At 38.8% G+C, this 23,537-nt stretch overlaps 1 protein-coding gene and 1 pseudogene across 3 annotated transcripts in view; one reads left to right on the forward strand and one right to left on the reverse strand.

Annotated features, from left to right (window-relative positions):
* Nucleotides 1-23,537, reverse strand: part of INPP4B (inositol polyphosphate-4-phosphatase type II B) — an 851,446-nt gene that overhangs the window by 124,253 nt on the left and 703,656 nt on the right. For all 3 annotated transcript variants that reach the window (XM_061142404.1, XM_061142406.1, XM_061142405.1), the window contains one exon: nt 15,539-15,742. In XM_061142404.1, coding sequence (XP_060998387.1) covers nt 15,539-15,742 — 204 coding nt within the window. The remainder of the gene's footprint in view (nt 1-15,538; nt 15,743-23,537) is intronic.
* Nucleotides 1,645-9,634, forward strand: LOC133057942 (glutathione S-transferase A4-like; annotated as a pseudogene).

A 23,537-nucleotide genomic window follows, 5' to 3' on the forward strand; every position in this document is an offset into this window, starting at 1 on the left:
GAGTTATCTGAGAGGAGAAGGAAATGGCCATCCACTCCAGTATTCTTGCCTGAAAAATCCCATGGATGGAGGAGCCTGATGGGCCATAGTCCAAAGGGCTGCAACAAGCTGGACACAGCTGAGGGACATGTGTCCTCAGTACATCGCAGAAGGTCTGGAAGAAAGGCAGAGAGGGGACGAAAGAGGGAGGAAGAGAGAGGACGCCAACCCAGAGGCAGACTGAGGATTGCTATTTATATTCACCTGATATATGAACATCATATTTAACCTTCAAAAACCACCACATAATATCAATATTATTGACTCAGATTTTAGAGCTCAGGAAACTTCTGGTAAGAGATACTGAATAACATCCAATATTAAAATGGTAGAGGTAGACTAGAAATTCCATTTGATTCCAAAGACTTAATTCATTTTTTATGATTTCCCACAGAATTCTGGTATCCAATAGGAATTCCTCTTCATGAAATCACCAGAACTCTGGGGACAAGCTTCGGGGAGAGGGAGCCCAGGAAGGGTTAGGTATACGTGCGTGTCACCTCACAAAACTAAGATTAGGTTTCAGTTATCTGAGGCTTTAAAATGAGCCCAGTGGCAAACTCTGAACTAACAGAAGATTCTACAAAAAGGTCAGGCTGGTCCCATGTACCCTGAAGTCTGAAATCAACAGTACCACGTAATTAGGGGTGTAACAATCACTTCACTAAAGGACCAATCAGTCTGGGTCAAAGGACATAAGTAGCAAATATTAACAGAGGGCAACGTTAGCAACAAGGCCCCAAATCCATTCGTGGGCCTAGGATGTGAAACAGGGAGTGGCCTACAGGGAGGGAAGGTGATAATTCACTTGTTAGAAGATAATTAAGAAATATTATTAACTACCAGCAAGATAATTATCTTGGAGCTAGGATGCTAACAATGAGTAGCAAACATTTTTGAAGATGTACCTCGAGTATCTGATTTCTAAAAAAGCCATTTTCCATCATGTCTCTGAGAAAGCATACGCTCAGAGGAAAATAACCAGCCAAAATCCTTTCTCATTTTGGTGACTTTTTATTCACGAGGCCAGTCCATGTGGGGGATTCTTTTAGTTCCGATTGCTGGTGTGACTGTGACGTACTCCACTTTCTTTCCCACTAAAATCATGAAGAGGATCGCCCGCTTAGCAGGGAGAAGACAGTGGAAGCATGAAGCCTGGCTGGAGTTCTTCATGTTTCCAGCCTTCCCCCTCCCCATTTTCAGGCAAGAGAAATATGATCTTCCTCCAGATTTTGTTTATCCCCTCAGCCACGTGACAGGTTTAGAAACACATACACACATACACACAACAACAACCTATCAGAAAAGTACATGGCTGGGCCTTCCTTTTTCTCCCCCTCCAATAGCAGTCATTAGCCTACTACTGAAGACAGTAACTGGACATCGGTGGGTTAAAGTCTAACCTTTATTAAATGGAGCTTAATGCTGTCCTCGACCTTAATAACACCTTCAGAAAACCCAACTTCTAGAAGGTGAAGTGGCTATCAACTTTTGCTCAGCAATGAGGGGAAAAGTCAGTGGGGAACAAGCAATACTATTTATTCCATTCTGAGTCAGGTTCTGATCTTGGTTCTTATTTATTTCTGGGTTAGGACCTAAGCTAACATGCAGGTCAAAGCCAATGGCAATGGATACACACATTTGAAGGGTGTAGACATGAGTAGCCAGGGGGCTATTACACCTGGCAGAGTAAACCATGAGGGTAGGGAATGTGGTGCTTACTCAGCATGTCACACATTTATGAGCTCAAGAGAAATCCTTATTGCTTTGGATCAGCAGTTAACTTTAAAAACAAACAAACAAAAAAACTCATTCAGCAATCCTTAGCTGATTAACTTTTCTAGGGATGACTTCTGATCAGCAAGAATGTAAAGGCTAAACTAGAGTTGATAAGGGGACCCTGTTATATCTTTATCTCCATGCATAATTTGCCACTGGTCACTATGAATTTCTGAGCACTCTGATTAGAACCAGTTAGTAAATTAACAAGACTGATCTCATCTTTAAAAAGAAGCTTCAGTCTGTCCTTGAGTTGACTGAGAGTAATCTGCACTCCACAAGCCTGGTTCTTCCACACTGCAAATCTGTGTTCATCCCAGAGCTTGATAACTCTCCTTTCTGAATCCTGGAGTTGCACATATAATACTCTATGGTACAAGATGGCACATTCATGGCCCAAGCTACATAATACACACATACCTACACACATGTATATAAACACCACGCCCATGACATACATATCATGTCCACTAGAATCAGCCAGATATGTGACATCCTTCAGAATTGAGATGCCCCCAACCTTTGCTTCTTATTCATCCTCCTGCTTAATTTCATCCACCTACTCATGCAATAATCCCTGATCTCGGTTTCCCCATGAACACGCTGCTGGCCTTACCCTGAAATTCAGTGCCTCGTTGCATAAGTGAATCAGGTGGTCAGTCACTGTTTCTCCAATAGGTGACCTTTCCAATCCCTGGTTTGGATCTTGCCCAGACCTATTGATTAGCTCTCACATGATCAAGCCTACACACCAGAGCCACATTTATCTTCATTGATAACCACGCCTGTGCCATCACTCCTTGATCAAAAGCAGGCTGAGTACTGCAGCAAGTATTTTCTCTTCTCTCAGCTTAGAGGCACCTCTGTAGTTAGGTCAACCAAGATACTAACTCTACACATGTCTCTTTAGTTTTCAAAATGAAAACTTCATTCAGGTCAGTCTCCTTGTTGCCCTAGAAACATGCTGCTAATTAGCTCAACATATATTTTCTGGGCATAGGCTACCTGCCTACTGAGTGCTGAACATCAAAGATATGACGGAAACCTTGGAGGAACTAGTGTTTCTAACTTGACACATGCTGCTTTTTATGCTTCGAGGGCCTTCTCCTTTACCTTCCCTCAATCCAAATTCGCACCCTTTCAGGTTCCATGTACCCAAGAACTGTTCCTGATATTCTCTCTCTGCTTAATGCATCTTTTCTTTCTAATACACAGTGCACTCTACAAGGGAAATGACTATTATTTATTAATCCTTCTCTTCGCAGGTCCTAGTACTCATCGTGCATGCATGCTAAGTTGCTTCAGTTGTGTCTGACTCTTTGTGACCCATGGACTGTAGCCAGCCAGGCTTCTCTGTCCATAGGATTCTCTAGGCTAGAATACTGGAGGGGGTTGCCATGCAATCCTCCAGGGAATCTTCATGAGCCAGGGATCGAACCCACAATCTCTTGCATTGGCTGGTGGGTTCTTTACCACTAGCACCACTTGGGAAGCCCCTAGTATTCACCAGGTTTTAGATAAATAAAAGAATGAATAAATGAAACAAGGAAGGAAGAAAGGAAGAAAGAAATGATTTTTTCATCCTCTTCCACCTTCATATAACTTCTCTCTGAATTCTTTTGACATTTTTAATGTGTGTCACATAACTACTTCCATTCTGAGAATATCTTTCAATATCTCTGCTTGTTTTATGAGTGCTGGCCATTTACTTGAATTAGATGATATGGCTGTTGAAGTCAGAATCCATTTTTTTTTTTGGACTGCATTTGTTTCCCCCCAAGTATCCATAACATTGCTGTACATTATTGATGCTTAATTACCATTTGTTGATTAACTTAATAGCCTGCTATTTAGAAGTAAAAATAAATTAAGATACAACTATAAGAACTATTATCACAAGTATCTTCAAATTGAAGTTAGAATTAAGCTCATATTCTGAATGGATGAGTTTACCTTAACATGTGTCACATCAAGCTATAGATTCCAATCCATGGAAATATGAAATAAAGCTTTTGTTTAATAATAAATTAAAAATAACTGATCTACTAAAGCTTTTAATTTTAAATTGGTAATTGGGTTTCAGCTGCACACCATCAAACCAGGCATTGTAACAGTCAGGAAAGTATTCAAGGGAGATGATGGTATCCAATATAAAACCACAGGAAAATCAGTCTTACATGAATAAAAATAAAATATCTCTGTTAAAAACAGGGGCTTGAGTTGGAAGATGAATTGCTGAGTCAGCAAATCCATCCATTCACTTCTTCCATCAATTCTGAAAAATACATTGAACTGGTCTGTATCAAACACTGTATGAGGTGCTATAAAACAGGGGGCTGAAGGTGAATGTATTAACTGCATGTGGAAAACTCTTGAAATTGGTAGGATTTCATGAATATGCATGCCCATAAAGATCTCATTTGGGGTTTCTTTTCTTTAATAGAACATTTGTGCATTTTAATGGACAGTCATGAACTTTGCTTAATCACCTTTTGTGGACTTTAATATCAGATAAGATTTCAGAGCACATCTCTCCCGGGTGAAATGGACTGGAGAAGTTCAGGAAGGTTTCCCATCTATCAAGAAAACAGATGATGGAACACTTTCCATTGCTATGCAGGGAACAACTGGTCTAATTCTCCCTGTCTTTTCTGATGGGAAGAATGGATGCTTTCAATGTCCCCTCCTTGTAATAATATGAACAAAACTAGACAACCCTATTAGGCATGACTTAGGAAGGAGAAAGAAAAAGCTGAGACAAGGGTAAAATACCTGCTCTCAATTCATATTTGCTGGGAAATATCTGAAATTATTTCTGTGTAACCAGAACCTTTGCAATCAGCACATAAATAATCAAATAAAATGCAAATTACCACCACTGGGTTTCTGGAAGCTGTTGGAGACCTTCACTCATCATTTTATTAACTTTGGTCATCTCTGATGTTCTATGTCCATCTTGAATTTTACCACTTCTATGCTTGGAGATAAATGTGAAAATGGCGTGAATAGTTGAGAGTTGATTATGACTCTGGGAAATATGCACTAAGGAGAGAGGGATTTAACACTTTGAATTGGAAGAGAGAATTGGAAGAGAGAAACAAAATCCTCCAAAAAAAAAAAAAAAAAAAATCCTGAGTTCTAATGGCGGAAAAGGTACCTGACATGGTGCTGAGTTAAGTTAAATTTAATTATTCCATGTTTCCAAATATGAAGGAACACAAGAATAGTAATTTGAGAGGAAATTTCAAAGTCATTAATGTATTCTACAAATGAGTATTGGGTACCTTTAATGAGCGAGTGCTCTGCTAACTAGGGGGACACAAAAGTGAGAATGGCATTATCTTTGCCCTTAAGGAACTTATAAAGTTGAATATATGGAAGAAATAGACATATAAACAAGTGACTACAGTTCAGTGCTTACGAGACTGTGTGATCATGGGATGCAAGAATAATGCTTTATTATACAAAATACTTTGGAGTTGAATGTATATATAATATAAAATTTGTAAGTAAATGGCCAAATTTTAGTAGACATCTTACTGACTTTAGGTAAGTCTTAAGGTATTGCTTTAGAAAAAGACAGATTAGTATCTAGCTGCCTATAAGATATCATTACCTTTAAAAAATGAGAATGATTAATTTCCTTCTTATTAAGATCAGGTCAATGGTTTCACATAGCATAATTCTAGCCAGTCAGAGAACTGAACAGAAATGCTTTGGAATATCAATTTTCATAGGAACATTATGCATGACCTCAACTATTTTCCCTAGAGGTAAAGTCTAAGATGAACAGAAACTGGCAAGAGAAGTTGAGACTACAGGTCACTGAAGATTGTTCATAGATGAGGAATCTGGCTAGATAAGTTTTGTCATCAACAGTATTTTGCAACCAGGTATGCTCACTGCCACCAATAATGACAATATACATAGCTGTATCAATCATCTGTCAAACTGAAACCTGCATATTTGTTCTACACACCATTAGAGAAAGGTGAAATACAAAATAAACTGTGAAAATTTGGTAAAGAACATATCAGAAAGATGTAAATCTTACTCCAAAATTCAATCCTTGGGAATTTTGAGTTGCAGAGAAACCACATTTTTTTCAGGTTATATAGAGACTTCATTCCAAAAAATACCTGAAATAAGTATTATTGTGAATTTGTGCTATTGTTTCTATATGCTATGAAATTACCAAACACTTATTATGGATTAATGCAAACCATCTATTATGCTTATGTGACATAAATACATTTTGCCATAATAAAGCATAGTAAATGTTCTCCTAGCTTAAGAATGGAAACTAATGTTAAATTTGATTTACATTTACGACAGGAAGAAGGGAAAGTAATTGGCTAATCTGGATGCTGAAATGTTTCCTGATATAGAAAAGTAGTCCAGCTAAAAAAATGAGTTAGGAATATGGCTAAATAATAAAGTTTTCTTAGTCTCACATTTTGCTGGAATGGATCAAATCTAAAAGATCAGAAGTTTATCTTTATTCTTTAACAATTATTGAATGAGAGTAGGCAGATTTAGCCCCAAACCCAACAGTGTTAAATCACAATTTCCTGAGAACAGTATAATTACTGAAAGCCACAAAAACTGGGTCAATTTAATACTTTGGTGGGATGACATGCTTTAATATTTTGGACAAACTAATCTTGGAATCCCAGCTGTTGGCAGCATCTGCTGTAGAGATGTAGAGAAAGAAAAGCAATATGTCATCTTTACCAGCTAAAACATGGAGAATGCTAGATTAGTCTATTTCTTTGCACAGACTGTCACAAAAATCCCCCTATTCCTTCAGGGTTTAATTGTCTACTAACTTTTCAGGAAAATAAGCCTTTAAAGCTCTCAATTATTTAATAAGTAAAATTCAGCAAATAATAGACTTATTTTTGGCCAGTGATCATTTTAGTTTCAATCTCTTCCTTATTGACTAATTATTATCTAGATTCATATGTCATTAATTTTTCCAACAAACAAGTTGAACATTCTCATTCTCACATTGATTAATAGAGATTCTCTCTCCTGACCTCCAAAAGAAAGGTTTTTTACATGCATTAGCTCACTAGAACTTGAGTAACTTACTAACATGAACTTACTTTCCAAATATTTATTATGAAAAACTAAATGCAGTTGTTCAAGTTAGGTAATTGTTAAAACTACAGTCACTGCCAGAAATTAAATAAATCAGATTTTTAAAAAATAGAGCTATTATAATCTTATGTACAAGCCTAAATTAACCTACACGATCAGAGTGTTTTTGTATGCTATCACGGAAACCCAATTAAATTAATTGTTTAAAATGTTAAATTATTTCAGGAAGTTGACTAGACTTGTAATCAGTGCTGAAACTTTTCTAACACCTAATTAACCAAGAAAAGCGGTACACAAAATTATGTTTCCAATTCATTTAATAGTACAGTCTCTAAAGGCATTTCCAATTAGCTACATTTTCATTGGATTTACTCAACTTTTCAAAGTTAGATAAAGATCTGAAAATAATGTTAATTTTTTTTTCATTTTCATTATAACCATTTTTTTCATGGTTATAACTTCAGTACTATTTTTTAAAATAAAAGATTCCCATATTTTATTTCTATTTTTTACATATATTTGCACCTATTCTTTTTCAAATTCTTTTCCCATTTAGACAAAGGGATCTTTCTAATAGAAAGTGGTCTCCAAGGAACAGCAATAAGAAGTTTGATTGTTATATAACATTTTATTGAAGTTGGCCCTCTTGGGCCCTCTTGGCTGGCCCTCACAAGGTCTGGAATTTCTAATTTTTCTCAAATGTTCTAGAAACTAACTTCCGCCACTTTGTTTGGTGTCTATTTGAAACTTCCACCACTCTGCTCAGCCTGCCCTCTCTGCCCTCTTCTGCATATGATTCTGCTTTAATGATAAAAGAAGACATCCAGGTTAATGTCTGAAATATAAAAATAACTTGTACAACTCAACAGAAAAGAGCAAAGCAAATAATTAAAAAACAAGCAGATGAACTGAACAGATATTTTTCCAAAGAAGACATGAAAAGGTGCTCAACATCACTAATGATCAGGGAAAAGGAAATCTAAGCCACAATGAAAGACACCCCACACATTCTAGAATGGGTGTCATCAAAAAGAAAATAGATACCAGGTGGTGGAGAGGATGCAGAGAAGAAGGGAACCTGTATGCACTGTTGGTATGAATGTAAATTGGTGCAGCCACTATGGAAATCAGTATGGAGGCTCCTCCAAAAATTAAAAATAGAACCACCATATGATGGTTCCACTTCTGGATATATATTAGAAGGAAACAAAATCTCTATTGCAAAGAGATATCTGCACCACCATGTTCATTGCAGTATTTATAATAGTTAAGATATGGAAACACCTTAAGTGTCCATCAACAAATGCATGAATAAAGAAAATGTGATGTACATACAAGCATACACATACACACACACACACCAACCCACAGCCACAAAAGAGGAAGTAGGAAGACTGCTCTCTGGGTGCCTTTGTGCAGTTCTGGTCACTCCGAGTGGAGCCAGAAAACCTGAAAGGGCATGATGGCTATGAAACCCAAGCTCCACTAACCAAACAGACAAGGCCAGATGGAATCCGGGTTTAAGATGCTGATGGAGTCAAGTTTGACAAAGAATTTTTATTTTATTTTATTTTTCCCATTTATTTTTATTAGTTGGAGGCTAATTACTTTACAATATTGTAGTTTTTTTTAATCATACATTGACATGAATCAGCCATGGATTTACATGTGTTCCCCATCCCAATCCCCCCTCCCACCTCCCTCTCCACCCTGACAAAGAATTTTTAGAAACAAAACAACTGTTGCAAAAGTTGCAAGATGGTAACCATCTGCTCTTCTAACAAGTACCAATGGTTGAAACTGATGGGATGAAGCTGGTGCAGACCCAGAGCATCCTCCACTACACAGCAGATTAGCACCGTCTCTTTGGCAAAGACCTCAAGGAGAGAACCCTGATTGACATGTATGTAGAGGGGACCCTGGATCTTCTGGAACTGCTTATCAAATGTATCCTTACCTCAAACCAGATGATCGGCAAAAGGAAGTGGTTAACATAGCCCAGAAGCTATAACTGGATACTTTCCTGTGTGTGAAAAGGTTTTATGGAGTCATGGACAAAGGTTTTTTGTTGGCAATCAGCTAAGCCTTGCAGACATAATTCTACTCCAGATCATTTTGGCTCTAGAAGAGAAAACATTAATATTCTGTCTGCCTTCCTTCACCTTCAGGAGTACATGGTGAAAATAAGCAATATCCCTGCAATCAATAAATTCCTTGAACCTGGTAGTGAGAAGCAGCCTCTGCCAGATGACATGTATGTGAAAACCATGTACAACATCTTCACGCCATAGGACAGCAGCGCAACTGGAAGTGAGCGCTGCCCCCAGAGACCGCTGTGTCCACAGCAGTGTCTTAACTGAAGCCGGGCTGCCATGATCCAGCTCTGCTGTGGTGCTGTGTATACTGTTCCCAAGTTGGTCTTTCATATCCTGATATCTCTTCTAGAAACTTTGACCTTTTTTTGGTCCAGTGAGTGATTGTTATGGGACCTCTTCTGAAAACCTTTTGTGGCGAGGCCAGCATTTAGGTCAGAGATGCTCTGTCTACTCATTTCCCAGCAATGAGGATGGGCAGCATCTCATGTTGTCCCCTGAACTTCTGTCCTCTCCTTATCCCAATCTCAACACCCTCCAGTCTCTTCCTATTTTTAGTGTCCAATAACAATGGAGTTCACCAGATAGTAGCTTGCCTCTGAGCTAAAATAGATCCATGGTAGTGATGAATGCCTTTGATAGTCACCAAAATAAAGGATTTACTAATTAAAAAAAAAAAAAGGAAGGAAATTCTGCCATTTGCACCAACATAGATGGGTCCTGAGGGCATTACATTAAGTGAAATCAATCACATAATGGGCATACAAATATTGTATAACTCACTTATATTGAGAATATTAAAAAAAAAAACCAAAACAGATTCATGGAAGCAGAGAGTAGATTGGTGGTTGCCAGAAGTGAGGAGGGGGACAAAATGGGTGAAGGTGACTAAAAGGTACAAACTTCCAGTTATGAGAAAAGTTAAGTCCTGGGGATGTAATATACAATATGGTGACTATAGACCACAAAACAGAACTGTATGTTTGAAGGTTGCTATGAGAATGGGTATCAAAATTTTCATCCTAAAAAAAGAAAATCATAGTCCTGTAAAGTGATAGACATTAAGTTCTTGTGATTATATATGTGGAAAAAATCATTTTGCTGTATACCTTATACTAATATAGTGTTATATGTCAGTTATAGCTCAATAAACCTGAAGAAAACCATTTCAAATAAAGAACAAAGAAGCCATCCAGCCCCACCCACCCTCACAAAAGTAAAATCCATTTTTACACCCTCTCTGCATTCTCAGCCCAGCAGCACACTTCTGCCCAGGACTTATCCCCTGCATGCCTACTGGAATTGATTATCTTCTCTTCTTTGTAAGGTCCTTGTTCTACCAGTCACTGCCTCTCAGCCTCTCAGCCTTAAATGCTTTTTGGAGTAATAAACATAGTCAATTGTGCCACCTTTAAAACAAACCAAGTAAAAAACTAATAAACACAGACACACATCACAACTACCATTGTCAGCTAATGTCTGAAAGGTCACCTCATCCTCCTTTTCATACTGTTATTTCTACTCATATTAAATTCTCAGGAAATACTTCTGGAAATCCCACTGTGACCCCCAGATTCCCACTTCCTCCTATGTACAATCCTAAGTTGCACAATCACTGTCATTGGTATCTCAAGAGCCCGGAATAGGCTGTGGAACCCTTGCATCTGTAGGCAGGTCACCTCTGGGTCCCCAGCACTGGGCACAGTAACCCAGGCAGAACAAGCACTTTGTAACACCCACCGTGCTGAACGCTTCACCATCGACCTCAACTCACCATTTTCTCTCGCTGTCTTCCTTTTTTTCCCATCATAAGTTTATTTAAAATACTGACCTGAAGTCTCTTTAGCAAAACCTAACTTCTTCCACCTGTCTTTCTACATCCTTGTGGCAACATTTTGTGACTATTTATTAACATATTTTTATCTAACACTAGAATCTGAGCTCTAGGATCTAACAACCTAGCATGATTTATCTTGCCATTTGGAGTACCTGTGATATAGAAGGTCTCAAAATGTATCTAAAGAAAAGGGAGGAAGGAAGGAAGGAATGTGAGGGATGACTTGAGCAGAAGGAGGAGGAAGAGGAGTGGGAGGGAGTTTGCATAACACAATAAGGTGAAACTTATGACAACAAAAGATACACAGTTCCAACAATCTCCCTTGATTTAATATAAAAGTGGTAATTATTTGTCAAAAAGTTAACAATTAGTTAAGTCACTCAGTTGTGTCCAACGTTTTGAGACCCCATGGACTGCAGCACAGCTGGGCTTCCCTGTCCATCACCAACTCCTGGAGCTTGCTCAAATTCATGTCCATCACCAACTCCTGGAACTTGCTCAAATTCATGTTCATTGAGTCGGTGATGCCATTCAACCATCTCATCCAGTCTTCCCCTTCTCCTCCTGCCTTCAATCTTTCCCAGCATCAGGGTATTTTCAAATGAGTCAGTTCTTCACATTAGGACCCCAAAGCATTGGTGCTTCAGCTTCAGCATTGGTCTTTCCAGTGAATATTCAGGACTGATTTCCTTTAGGATTGACTGGTTGGATCTCCTTGGAGTTCAAGGGACTCTTGAGTCTTCTCCAGCACCACAGTTTAAAAGCATCAATTCTTTGGCACTCAGCTTTCTTTATGGTCCAACTCTTATATCCATGCATGACTACTGGAAAAGCTATAGCTTTTGACTATAGGGACCTTTGTCAACAAAGTAATGTTTCTGCTTTTTAATATGCTGTCTACATTGGTCATAGCTTTTCTTCCAAAGAGAAAGTGTCTTTTAATTTCATGGCTGTAGTCACTATCTGAAGTGATAAAGTCTGTCACTCTTTCCATTGTTTCTCCATCTATTTGACATGAAGTGATGGGACCAAATGCCATGATTTTAGTTTTTTGAATGTTGAGTTTTAAGCCAGCTTTTTCACTCTCTTCTTTTACTTTCATCAAGAGGCTCTTTAGTTCCTTTCCACTCTCTGCCTTTAGGGTGGCATCATCTGCATATCTGAGGTTATTGATACTTCTCCTGGCAATCTTGATTCCAGCTTGTGCTTCATCCAATCTGGTGTTTTGTGTGATACATTCTGCATAGAAGTTAAATAAGCAGGGTAACAGTATCAGCCTTGATGGACTCCTTTCCCAATTTGGAACCAGTCCATTGTTCCATGTCCAGTTCTACCTGTTGCTTCTTGGCCTGCATACAGATTTCTCAGGAAACAGGTCAGGTGGTCTGGTATTCCCATTTCTTGAAGAATTTTCCACAGTTTGTTGTGACCCACACAGTCAAAGGCCTTGGCATAGTCAATAAAGCAGAAGTAGATGTTTTTCTGGAATTCTCTTACTTTTTCTATGACCCAACAGGTGTTGGCAACTTGATCTCGTTCCTTTGCCCATTCTAAATCCAGCTTGAACATTGGGAAGTTCTCGGTTCACAGATTGTTGAAGTCTATCTTGGAGAATTTTGAACATTACTTTGCTAGTGTGTGAGATGAGTGCAATTGTATGTTAGTTTAAACATTCTTTGGTATTGCCTTTCTTTGGGATTGGAATGAAGACTGTCCTTTTCCAGTCCTGTGGCCACTGCTGAGTTTTCCAATTTCCTGGCATATTGAGTGCAGCACTTTCACAGCATCATCTTTTAGGATTTGAAATAGCTCAACTGGAATTCTATCACTTCCACTAGCTTTGTTTGTAGTGATGCTTTCTAAGGCCTGCTTGACTTCATACTCCAGAATTTCTGGAGTTAACAGTAAGTTCACTTCATGAAATACAAGTTCTATTCTATATCTACTCAAATTCTTTCAAAGTCACAATTAAAATTTATTTATTGGCTATGCTGGGTAGCATGTGGGATCTCAGTTCCCTGACCAGGGATTGAATCCATGTCCCCTGCATTGGGAGAAAAGAGTCTTAACCACTGGACCACCAGGGAAGTCCCACAAACCAAATTTATGATCTATCCCATTTCCTCACTTATCTCAAGGACTATTATTGATCCTTATACTGAGGATCATATATAACTTACACATCTAAAAAAGATAACATACAGCAATAATAGTAAAATAATACAATTCATGTGCCTGGGCCTTTGCAGGACATGGGGCATTATCACACAGGCAAATCGTCTATCTCTGGACCACACAAAGAGCTATACAGAACAGGTGCTGTTATTTTCACTTTACAGTGGAGAAAACTGAACTTCAGAGAGGTTACGAGGTATGCATGTCTCAGAGCAGTAAGTAAATTGAAGTAGAAGGTGACAGTAAAAAGAAGAAATACTAGATTTTCTCTTTTGAAAATGATTCAGTGGGAGAAATGTAATCTTAATCAGTGACAACAAATACTTATTCAGCATTTACCTCTTGGAGCCCAGTGCTGTCTTTCCTGCGATAGTAATTTCATCAAAAGAAAGAGCAGGTATCACTTCATAGCCCTGCAGACAGCAATTTTTTTGAGCGACCTGAGCCTTTCAAATAATTTACTCCCTGAACACTTCTAAATTTAGAGTGGCAGGGAAAATAATCATTAACTCTTTAACATCTAATACAGTTAGCATACAACAGCATTTTCTTGGTTAAGCATGTGATATAGTAAGGAGTTTCTTTGTGTGTGTGTGTGTGTGTGTGTGTGTGTGTGTGGTGTGCATATACTTCAGAAAGTTCTTAGATAATGGAATATGTATTGATTCAGGAGAAACACACTGTTCCCTCTCACCCAGAGAGAGAAACCTTGGTTTTCTTCTGTTTTATTCTGCCCACTTAGGGTTCCTATCACCATGTTGACTTATTTGCTTTATTTGCCTTTGTGTGTGCTTGCATGCTAAGCTGCTTCAGTTGTGTCTGACTCTTTGTGACCCTATGAACCACAGACCACCAGGCTCCACTGTCCATGGGATTCTCCAGGCAAGAATACTGGAGTGGGTTGCCATGCCCTCCTCCAGAGGATCTTCACAACTCAGGGATCAAACCCATGTCTTTTATGACTCCTGCATTGGCCAGCAGTTTCTTTACCACTAGCGCCACTTGGGAACCCTTTATTTGCCTTTACTAGTTATTTTTTCAGATGCTTTCATGTGGCCCTTCTTTTGCCAATTTTAGAGCCACCTGGAGCAACATTTTTTAAATAACAAACTCAATAAACAAAAGAACTTAACAGATCTCTATGTCCACTGCTATTTAAATGTTAATGATTTTTAAGTATGCCCAAAACTAACACACTGGACTGCACCAATGAAAATACTTGTTGTATCCAAGTCATGGATTATGGATGATTACTGACTCTTTTTCTAAAAACAATTTTAATGGTTTGTATCTCCTTAACAAGTAAGGAAAGTATTACAGTCTTGCAATTGTGGCATCCTTGCTTTTGAGAGAGTCAATTCCTACATAGGTTCATAAGAAGTCAAGGGTTCCCAAGGAGGAGAAAGAGGTCCAGAGCCCTGAAGAAGGAGAAAGGGGTCTGGGACTCTCAAAGAGAAAAGGACAAACTTTCTTTTCTATGTTGCTTTGTCTTAGTCAATATAACAATGTATCCTGCTCGAGGACATGTTTCTCCTTAAGAACGTTCTGACTAATTTTGTCGTCTTAAAATATATAATATGGGAGTGGGTCTGGTAAGAACTTTCTATTGTTGGTTCTAATCTTGTTAATTTAAGATGTATATATTGTGGGAGTGGGTCTGAAAAAAGTATATAAGGCCTTGATAAGACTAGCTAGGGGGCCATTCTCTGTCCCCCTTCTGATGTCTGATGTCTATGTCAGAAGCTTTCTCTGTCACTTTTTATACTTTAATAAAACTCTGCTACACAAAAGTTCCTGAGTGATCAAGCCTGGTCCCTGGTCCTGAAGCTAAATCTTCTTCTTTGGAGATCAGGAATCCGACATGGTTCTCTGTAAGCTATCACGTTGATGACATTTATTGGAGATAATTATTATTTGACTACATTATATGTACATTAACATATATAATGTAGCAGTTCAGTGGTAAAGGATCTGCTTGCCAATGCAGAAGATGCGGGTTCAATTCCTGGGTGGGGAAGATCCCCTGGAGAAGGAAATGACAACCCATTCCAGTGTTCTTGCCTAGGAAATCCCGAGCCTGGTGGGCTATAGTCCATGGGGTGACAAGGAATTGGACACAACTTAGCAACTAAACAGCAAGAATCACAACAACATATGTTTTATATATATACATATATATATGCATATATATATTTATTTGCTATCAAATAGGTTATATATATATATTTATATATATTTTATTATATATTATATATATATTTATATTTATATATATATAAAACCTATTTGATATCAAATAAATTTTCACATCAAATAAATGTGGTTGGGTTAAAACTTTCATTTGTAATTTGCCCCCAAGGAAAAAACCATGACCTATTTACCCACAATCTGTATCATGACTGCTTTCCAACATGTTTTGATGAAAAGGAGAGATTTCTTGACACTTATGCTCTGTTTTACAGTACTAAACATGGGGAGTCAAGGTAAGTTAAAAAAAAAATAAAAGACTTACCCACTCCTCCTCATCATAGTCTGAATGGTGTGGAATGGAGTCCTGCCGTCTCATCGGCAGGGGTGGGTCCTGGGAACTGCTCTCCTCTGCGCCACTCTTAGGAGAGGGTGGTTTCGTCAGGACACCTCCCGGCCTGGCGGTGTAAAGTGCTAAAAGGGCACTTCTGACCAGCTGATCCTTGAAGGCATGCACAAAAAGCTCTGTCTGGAAAGAAATTGACAAGGATTAGAAACGCCATGGTAGGCATCTCAGCAGAGAGCTATGGAAAGGTCAGTGGCAGATCTGCTGACACTTAAGCGGTGTGGATGGTGGAAAAAGTACATGCAACAGAGAGAGAAAGTGATTCATACCAATCAATGGAAAATAGCTTGCTTTCAGGCTGCTGCCAAGGCCTTGAGTTCTAAAGCTAATGCTGAGGTTCTATATGCACTATGAACACCATCTGTCTCCTCGAACCCCCTCTCTTTTTTTTCCAAATCCTGTCGTTAGAGATGGATTTCACTGGGGATTATCATTTGAACACCATCTACCTGCTGTGTCTTTCAGGTAATTTCCAAATATGCCTTTAAAGACAATGTTATCAGACTATGTTTATTTTGTGTTTTAAATAGAGTTAAAAGTTGAAGAATGACATATCTTCGCAAAAAAAAAAGAAGAAAAAATAGAGCCAGGAGACCTTGATTCTTTTTAGCATCATGGACAGATTTCACAAGTAGAGATGACACAGGCAGTCTTCCTCAGGAAAACATTTGGCTTTTATTCCCTATTATTATCCTCTAAACTGTCTCCTCCACCAAATGGTTTCAGTAATGTTCAATGTTAACGAGGTTACTGTGAAATTTGCCATGGTAGATTTTTACAAGCTGGTGGTAAATACCAAGTAAGTACTACTGTAATGACGCCTTTCCAACAATAAAGAACTTTACAGCAGTACTTTGCATTTTCCTGATGAAATGTTTAATGGCTTCACCCTGTTATATACTGGAGGGTGCAGTCATTGATTTTCTGTATTATAGTACACTGAACATGCAAGTAGCCTAACAATCTGTTCAGAGTAGAGAAATAACACAAGCATTGACTCACACTGTTATACTTCGTAACCCGTTGGGAAGGGGCCCCTTAACCCACAGCATCATGCTGAAGAACACATCATTTACTGAGATGATCTTGGCTAAAATGTTGTCTTCACCAATGCTATAACTCAAGGTAATCATTTATTGGTGCTCTCTAAATCAATCCTAATGTAAATCAACCCTGACTATTCATTGGAATGGCTGATGCTGAAGCTGAACCTCCAATACTCTGGCCACCTGATGCGAAGAGCTGACTCACTGGAAAAGACCCTGATGCTGGGAAAGATTGTAAAAAGCAGGAGGAGAAGGGGGTGACAGAGAATGAGATGGTTGGATGGCATCATCGACTCTATGGATATGAATCTTAGCAAAGTCCGGAAGATGGGGAAGGACAGGGAAGCCTGGCATGCCGCAGTCCATGGGTTCACAAGGGGTTGGCCTCGACTGAATGGCTGAACGACAACAACAACTCAATGGGTGGTCTACAGTGCCATGCCCAATCACTGTTACTAAATTGTCTCTAAATTTCCCTGTTGTGTCAGCAATTACAGAAAACCAGTTAAACCATGTGCACCTGGTAAAACTAAGTCATATCTGTATAGCTACATCTTTGCAACAGATTGTGAAATTCTAGAGCTAGAAGGGACCTGAGTGGACCTCTTCACTTGTAAAAAAACTAAGAAAAAAGCGTGGTGACTCATCCTAGGGCCGACTGTTGATTGGAAGTACGAATGGAACACAGCCAAGGTTTTCTAACAAATTCAGTTATCTCTCCCCCTTATTCCACAACACCCACCATGACAGTCAGCCTAGATGCTTCTGTCCATTTTCCTCTTCTCTACCCCCAGCTCACCAAGTGTTCCAAACATCCACCAGCTCTCACAGTTAGTTGTGTCTACAACTGAGGATGTAACTCTCTTCCCTGAGAAATTTTAGCAGATGGTTTTAAACACTCGTTTAATCTGTTAGTCATATTGGAGGCACTTTGAAGGTAAGTAGACAAGAAATATGATTAAAACAGGATAATATTTTAAGAATAAGCAGATGGAAAATATTTTATAACAAATAAGTTTTCTTATTTTTAAAAATAAAAAGGCAGTTTTGTTTTTGTTTTTTTTTTTACTAAAAAGAACTGATGAAAAAGTTAGCTACACAAGTACAAATCAGGATAGTTGTAGCAAAATGGGAAACATGCTGTTTACGTAATTTTTCAGAGAGCATGGATGTCTCTGTCAATGTGAATTCAAGTCAATGTAGGCAAAACCAAGGCAATATTGTAAAGTAAAATAAATTAATTTAAAAGAAAAAAAGGAAAAACCATAAAATAAATAAATAAATATTAAAAACATGAATGTACTTCCACTCAACTTAACCAAACTATTTCTCTCCTGATAGTTTCAATAAATTCTTTTGATTTATTTTTAGAGCAAAACAGCTTGACTTCTTTGACTTCTGCTACTATAGCTCTAGTCTCCATAATGCTCACTAATTACTATGTAGCTGCATACTATTCACACCCAATGAAGTTTCCTATGGTTCTTGTAATCACCACTATTTCTTCCCATGGTAGCACACACAGAGTTACTCAATTTATTCAAATCTCATTTGGGTTGATTTAGCACCAATGACATGTGAGCTAATGTATACATTCTTGGAGTTTTAAAAACCTAGAATTTTTTTTGGGGGGGGCAGGGGTAGCTGAATATAATGTTCAAAATCTAAAACAGAATAAAAACCGATCTTCTACTTTGTGTCTATACTGAAACATGTATCTGACTCCCTTGGAAACTCTCTGGATCACCCAGATCCTGAGCATAGAATCAAACTTTGTTACACAATAGCAAAAATATTGTACTGCAATTTCCATGTGACCTGGAAAAATCTTAATTTTCTTGACCAGTGTTACTTGCTACATGTGGACCAATACAGACCCAGATGTTTTACCATCAAAATAAATTAGTTTGAAGAGATTAATGAAGTCATTCAATCCTATTATAGCTGTATTGCATTATCTCAGTTGCTGTCCTTGAGATAATACCAGTGAAGTCAAACTCAAGGAAGGAAGCGACCATGTCTCTCTGAGCTACCTACTGACTCAGAGTTCTGAAAGCCATTTTCCTTTTCTTACCTAGCTCCCACTACAATAAATGAAAGAAGAAAGGCTGTCTAAATATTATTGTAAGGATTGGCAAAATAATTCATTTAAAATATTAACATAAATATACAGTAAAAAAGCATAAACTCTGAACCCAATGCAGATCTATTTCATTTGTTCTATATTAAAAAAAAAGAGAGAGAAAGAAAAGAAAATGTTTTCTTGCCTTTCTGCTGTTTTCCCCATTCATATGCTCATACAAGTATCCTTCAAAGTAACACACAGAATTATCTGCAAGTACAAAACTACTAAAAATTACTTCTCTTGGGGATACATTTGCTAGCTTCCTGAATATTAATGCAGGATGAATACTTAGAATATGTTCATTTAAACTCTCTCTTTTAAACTAGAGAACTCAACAAATTAAGCAAAGTCCCCTTCCTTTTAGAATCTCCTTATATTCACTGAAAAAATCCAAGGCCATGCCTAATCTCAGTGGCAATACGAAATGCCATAAACAAGTAATTATCGTTTTAGTAGTCATGCATATGACATAAAAAGTATCCTGCTTATTTTTAAATGTTGTTGTTCAGTTGCTCAGTTGTGTCTGATTAATTTTTAAATTAGTATGCCTTAATTATTTCATGGGCTTCCCAGGTGGCACTAATGGTGAAGAACCCACCTGCCAAGGCAGGAGACAGAAAAGCCACGGGTTTCACCCCACGACTTCACGGGGCAACAGTGTTTACTTGACATTAGCACCCTGATTAGTGTTTGGGGCGGCTGCTGCTGAGTCACGTCTGACTCTTGGCGATCCCATGGACTGCAGCCCGCCAGGCTCTTCTGTCCGTGAAATTTTCCAGGTAAGAATACTGGAGTGGGTTGCCATTTCCTCCTCCAGGGGATCTTTAAGACCCAGGGATCGAACCCAGGTCTCTTGCATCTCCTGCATTGACAGGCAGATTCTTTTACTACTGAGCCACCTGGGAAGTCCCCTTGATATGTGTTTAGCGTTCCCTAAAGCAAAGAACATTGAGCTTTCAGCCAGGAAAGATACCTGACATCTGGACAGCTTATATAAACTATCCCCTTGACCTTGACTAAAATCACATAACCGCTTTTTCCCGGTATGTACAAAATTACAGTGCCTATCTGTGAAACCCTTATGGGATTTCACTGTAAAGAGTACTCTTCTATTTATTCTTCTTTTTCTTGACCCACCTTTTCAGTTTCTGTTGCTGACTCATAATCCCCTGCTCACTCAAAATGTAGATAAATGGACCCTAAGGGACCGTAAACCACTTTCTTTTTTTAATTTATTTTTTTAAATTTTGTGGCCACACTATGTGGCATGTGATCTTAGTTCCCTGACCAGGGATTGAACTTGTTCTCCCTGTGTTGTAAACACAGAGTCTTAACCACTGGTCTGCCAGGGATGTTCCTAAACCACTTTCTTAAAAGCATTTTTTCTACTGGTGATGTTATTCTATCACTTCAAGAGTCACTTTTTGTTATGCCAAGGTCTTCATTTCTGCCTACCTCCTGAATCAGCATGGTAAAGGGTTTCCATCTGCAAGTCTTCTGAATGTACAACCTCAGCCTGATCTCAAGTTTTTAAAATAAATGTGTTCTTCCCTGTGTTTCCATCTGAGGGGTATCATTACTGTTCAGCAAATCTGAGTCCAAACATCTGGAGCATCTTCAGGAATATTATCTTCTGGGTTAGTGATCAATTTCTACTGGTTAGACCTTTTCAGTAATTTCTAAGATTGACTCTTGTATTATATTCCTACAGCTAATCCTAGTGAATAACCTTTCTGTGTTCCATATTGATATTTCCTTAGTCTTCTTACAGGTTGATTCCATTTTCTTTAACCCTTCTTTTTTTCAGGATGTTATCCAAATAAAATATTGACATCTGAGTTCCAGCTCAGAACTCCTGAATCAGAATTTGTATTTTAGCAAAAGCTCCCCAGAAGCAGTACTGACATTTCGTGATGCTCAATATTCAAATCCCTCTGTTCTTACTCAGCTTAGTTGTTGCTCAAAGGATGATCTTCACAAAGCAAGTCACCGGGTTTCCAATCTCAACAACCTTTCAGTGCCTACAGAATAGACCTTCTCTCAGGTAAATGAGATTAAGAAGGCTAGAACATATTTCTTTTTTAACTTTATGAGACACTGCTGAACTGATTTTCAAGCTGCAAACGTGTACCCATCAATGATGGATGAACGTTCCAGTTATTTCACATCCTTCCCAACTCTTCCTACGCTCAGGCCTATTGATTTTAACTCCTCTAGTGGGTGGTTTTCTGTGCTTAGTCGCTCAGTCGTGTCTGACTCTTTGAGACCCCACGGACTGTAGCCCACCAGGCTCCTTTGTCCATGGGGATTCTCCAGGCAAGAATACTGGAGTGGGTTGCCACGCCCTCCCTCCAGGAGATCTTCCCAACTTAGAGATTGAATCCAGGTCTCCTGCCTTGCAGGCGGATTCTTTATCTTTTGAGCCATAGGGAAACCCAGTGGGTAGTCAGTGGAACCTCATTTTAGTTTAAATTCGCATTTCCCTAATAACAAATGATGATGAGTATGTTTTCATGTGCTTGTTTGCCATCCATCATTTTTGGTAAAATGTCTTTACAATTCTTTTGCTCATTTGTAATGGTTTTATTATTAAGTTGTAAGAATATACACTTGGCTACAAGTCCTTTGTCAGACATCTATTTTACAAATACCTTCTCCTAGTCTAGACTTGCCTTTTCATTTTCTTAATAGTGTCTTTCGAAAATTTTGACAGTTTTTAATTTTGAAAAAAGTCTTATGTATCATTTATGTTCTTATTTATTAGTTCATGCTTTCTGTGTTCTAAGAAATATTTGCCTCATCCAAGATGAAAAAAAATTCTTCTGTTGTATATCTGCTTACTTATTTATTTGCTTTTTTCATTCTTCTTCTGGCTGTGCTGGGTCTTTTTTGCAGCACGGGGGCTCTTTGCTGTGGTGTGCAAGATTTCTCCAGTTGCGGCACAGGCACAGGGCCTTCTCGTGTTGTGGAGCACGGGCTCTAGAGCACGTGGGCTCAGTAGTTGCAGCTAGCAGGCTTAGTCGGCCCATGGCATGTAGAATCTTAATCCCCCCACTAGGGATTGAACTGGCATTCCCTGTATTAAGAGGTGGATTCTTAACCACTGCACCACCAGGGAAGTCCTTGCTTTTTTTCTTTTAGCTTGTATATTAAGGTCTATGATTCATTTTAAATTAATTTTTATGTATGTGTCAGGTGTAGATAAGGAAAGGTTTACTCTGCATGGAGATATCCAATTGTTCCTGCACTATATGTTAAAAAGATATCCTTTCCCCAATGAATTTTCACTGCATTTTTATATAAATTTAATCACCTGTGCTGTGCTTAGTCACTCAGTCATGTCTGACTCTGAAATCTCATGGACTGTAGCCCGCCAGGCTCCTCTGTCCATGGGGATTCTCCAGGCAAGAATACTGGAGTGGGTTGCCATGCTCTCTTTCAGAGGATCTTCCCAACCCAGGGATCGAATCCAGGTCTCCCGCATTGCAGGTGGCTTCTTCACCATCTGAGCCACCAGAGACATCACCAAATGATCAATACTGAAGTCAGCTGATTATAATCTTTGCACCTGAAGATGGAGAAGCTTTATACAGTCAGCAAAAGCAAGATCTCGAGCTGACTGTGGCTCAGATTATCAGCTCCTTAATGCAAAGTTCAGGCACAAATTAAACAAAGTAGGAAAAACCACTAGTCCATTCAGGTACGACCTAATCAAATCCCATATGATGGTACAGTGGAGGTGACGAATAGATTCAAGGTCTGGTAAACAGAGTGCCTGATGAACTATGGACAGAGGTTTGTAACATTGTACAGGGGGCAGTGACCAAAACCATCCCAAAGAAAAGGAAATGCAGGAAGGCAAAGTGGTAGTCTGAGAAAGCTTTACAAACAGCTGAGAAAAGAAGAGAAGCAAAAGGTGAGAGAGAAAGAGACAGATATACTCGGTTGAATGCATAGTTGCAGAGAATGGCAAGGAGAGATAGCAAGGCCTTCTTCAATGAACAATGCAAAGAAATAGAGGAAAATAATAGAATAGCAAGGACTAGAGATCTCCTCAAGAAAATTAGAGACACCAAGTGTTCATGTCATGCAATGACAGGCACAATAAAGGACAAAAATGGTAAGGAGCTAACAGAGGCAGAAGAGGTTAAGAAGAGTTGGCAAGAATACACCAAAGAACTGTAAAAAAAAAGGTTTGGAAAGTGAAAGTGAAGTAGCCCAGTCATGTCTGGCTCTTTGCGACACCATGGACTGTATAGTCTACCAGGCACCTCCATCCACGGAATTTTCCAGGCAACAGTACTGGAGTGGGTTGCCATTTCCTTCTCCAAGGGATCTTCCTGCCCCAGGGATCGAACCTGGGTCTCCCACCTTGCAGGCAGACAGACACTTTACCATCTGAGTCACCAGGGAAGCCCTGACCTGCATAACCACAGTGGCATGGTCCTTCACCTAGAGTCAGACATCCTGAGGTGTGAAGTCAAGTGGGGGTTAGGAGGCATTACTACAAACAAAGCTAGTGAAGGTGATAGAATTCCTGCTGAAATTTCAAAACCTAAAAGATGATACTGTTAAAAGTGCTGCACTCAATATGTCAGCAAATTCGAAAAACTCAGCAGTGGCCACAGGACTGGAAAAAGTCAGTTTTCATTCCAATTTGAAAAAAAGGCAATGCTAAAGAAAGTTCAAACTACTTTCCAGTTGCACTCAACTAACATACTGGCAAGGTTATACTTAAAATCCTTCA

Source organism: Dama dama, chromosome 5 (assembly GCF_033118175.1).
Source record: "Dama dama isolate Ldn47 chromosome 5, ASM3311817v1, whole genome shotgun sequence".
NCBI classification, from domain to species: Eukaryota; Metazoa; Chordata; class Mammalia; order Artiodactyla; family Cervidae; genus Dama; species Dama dama.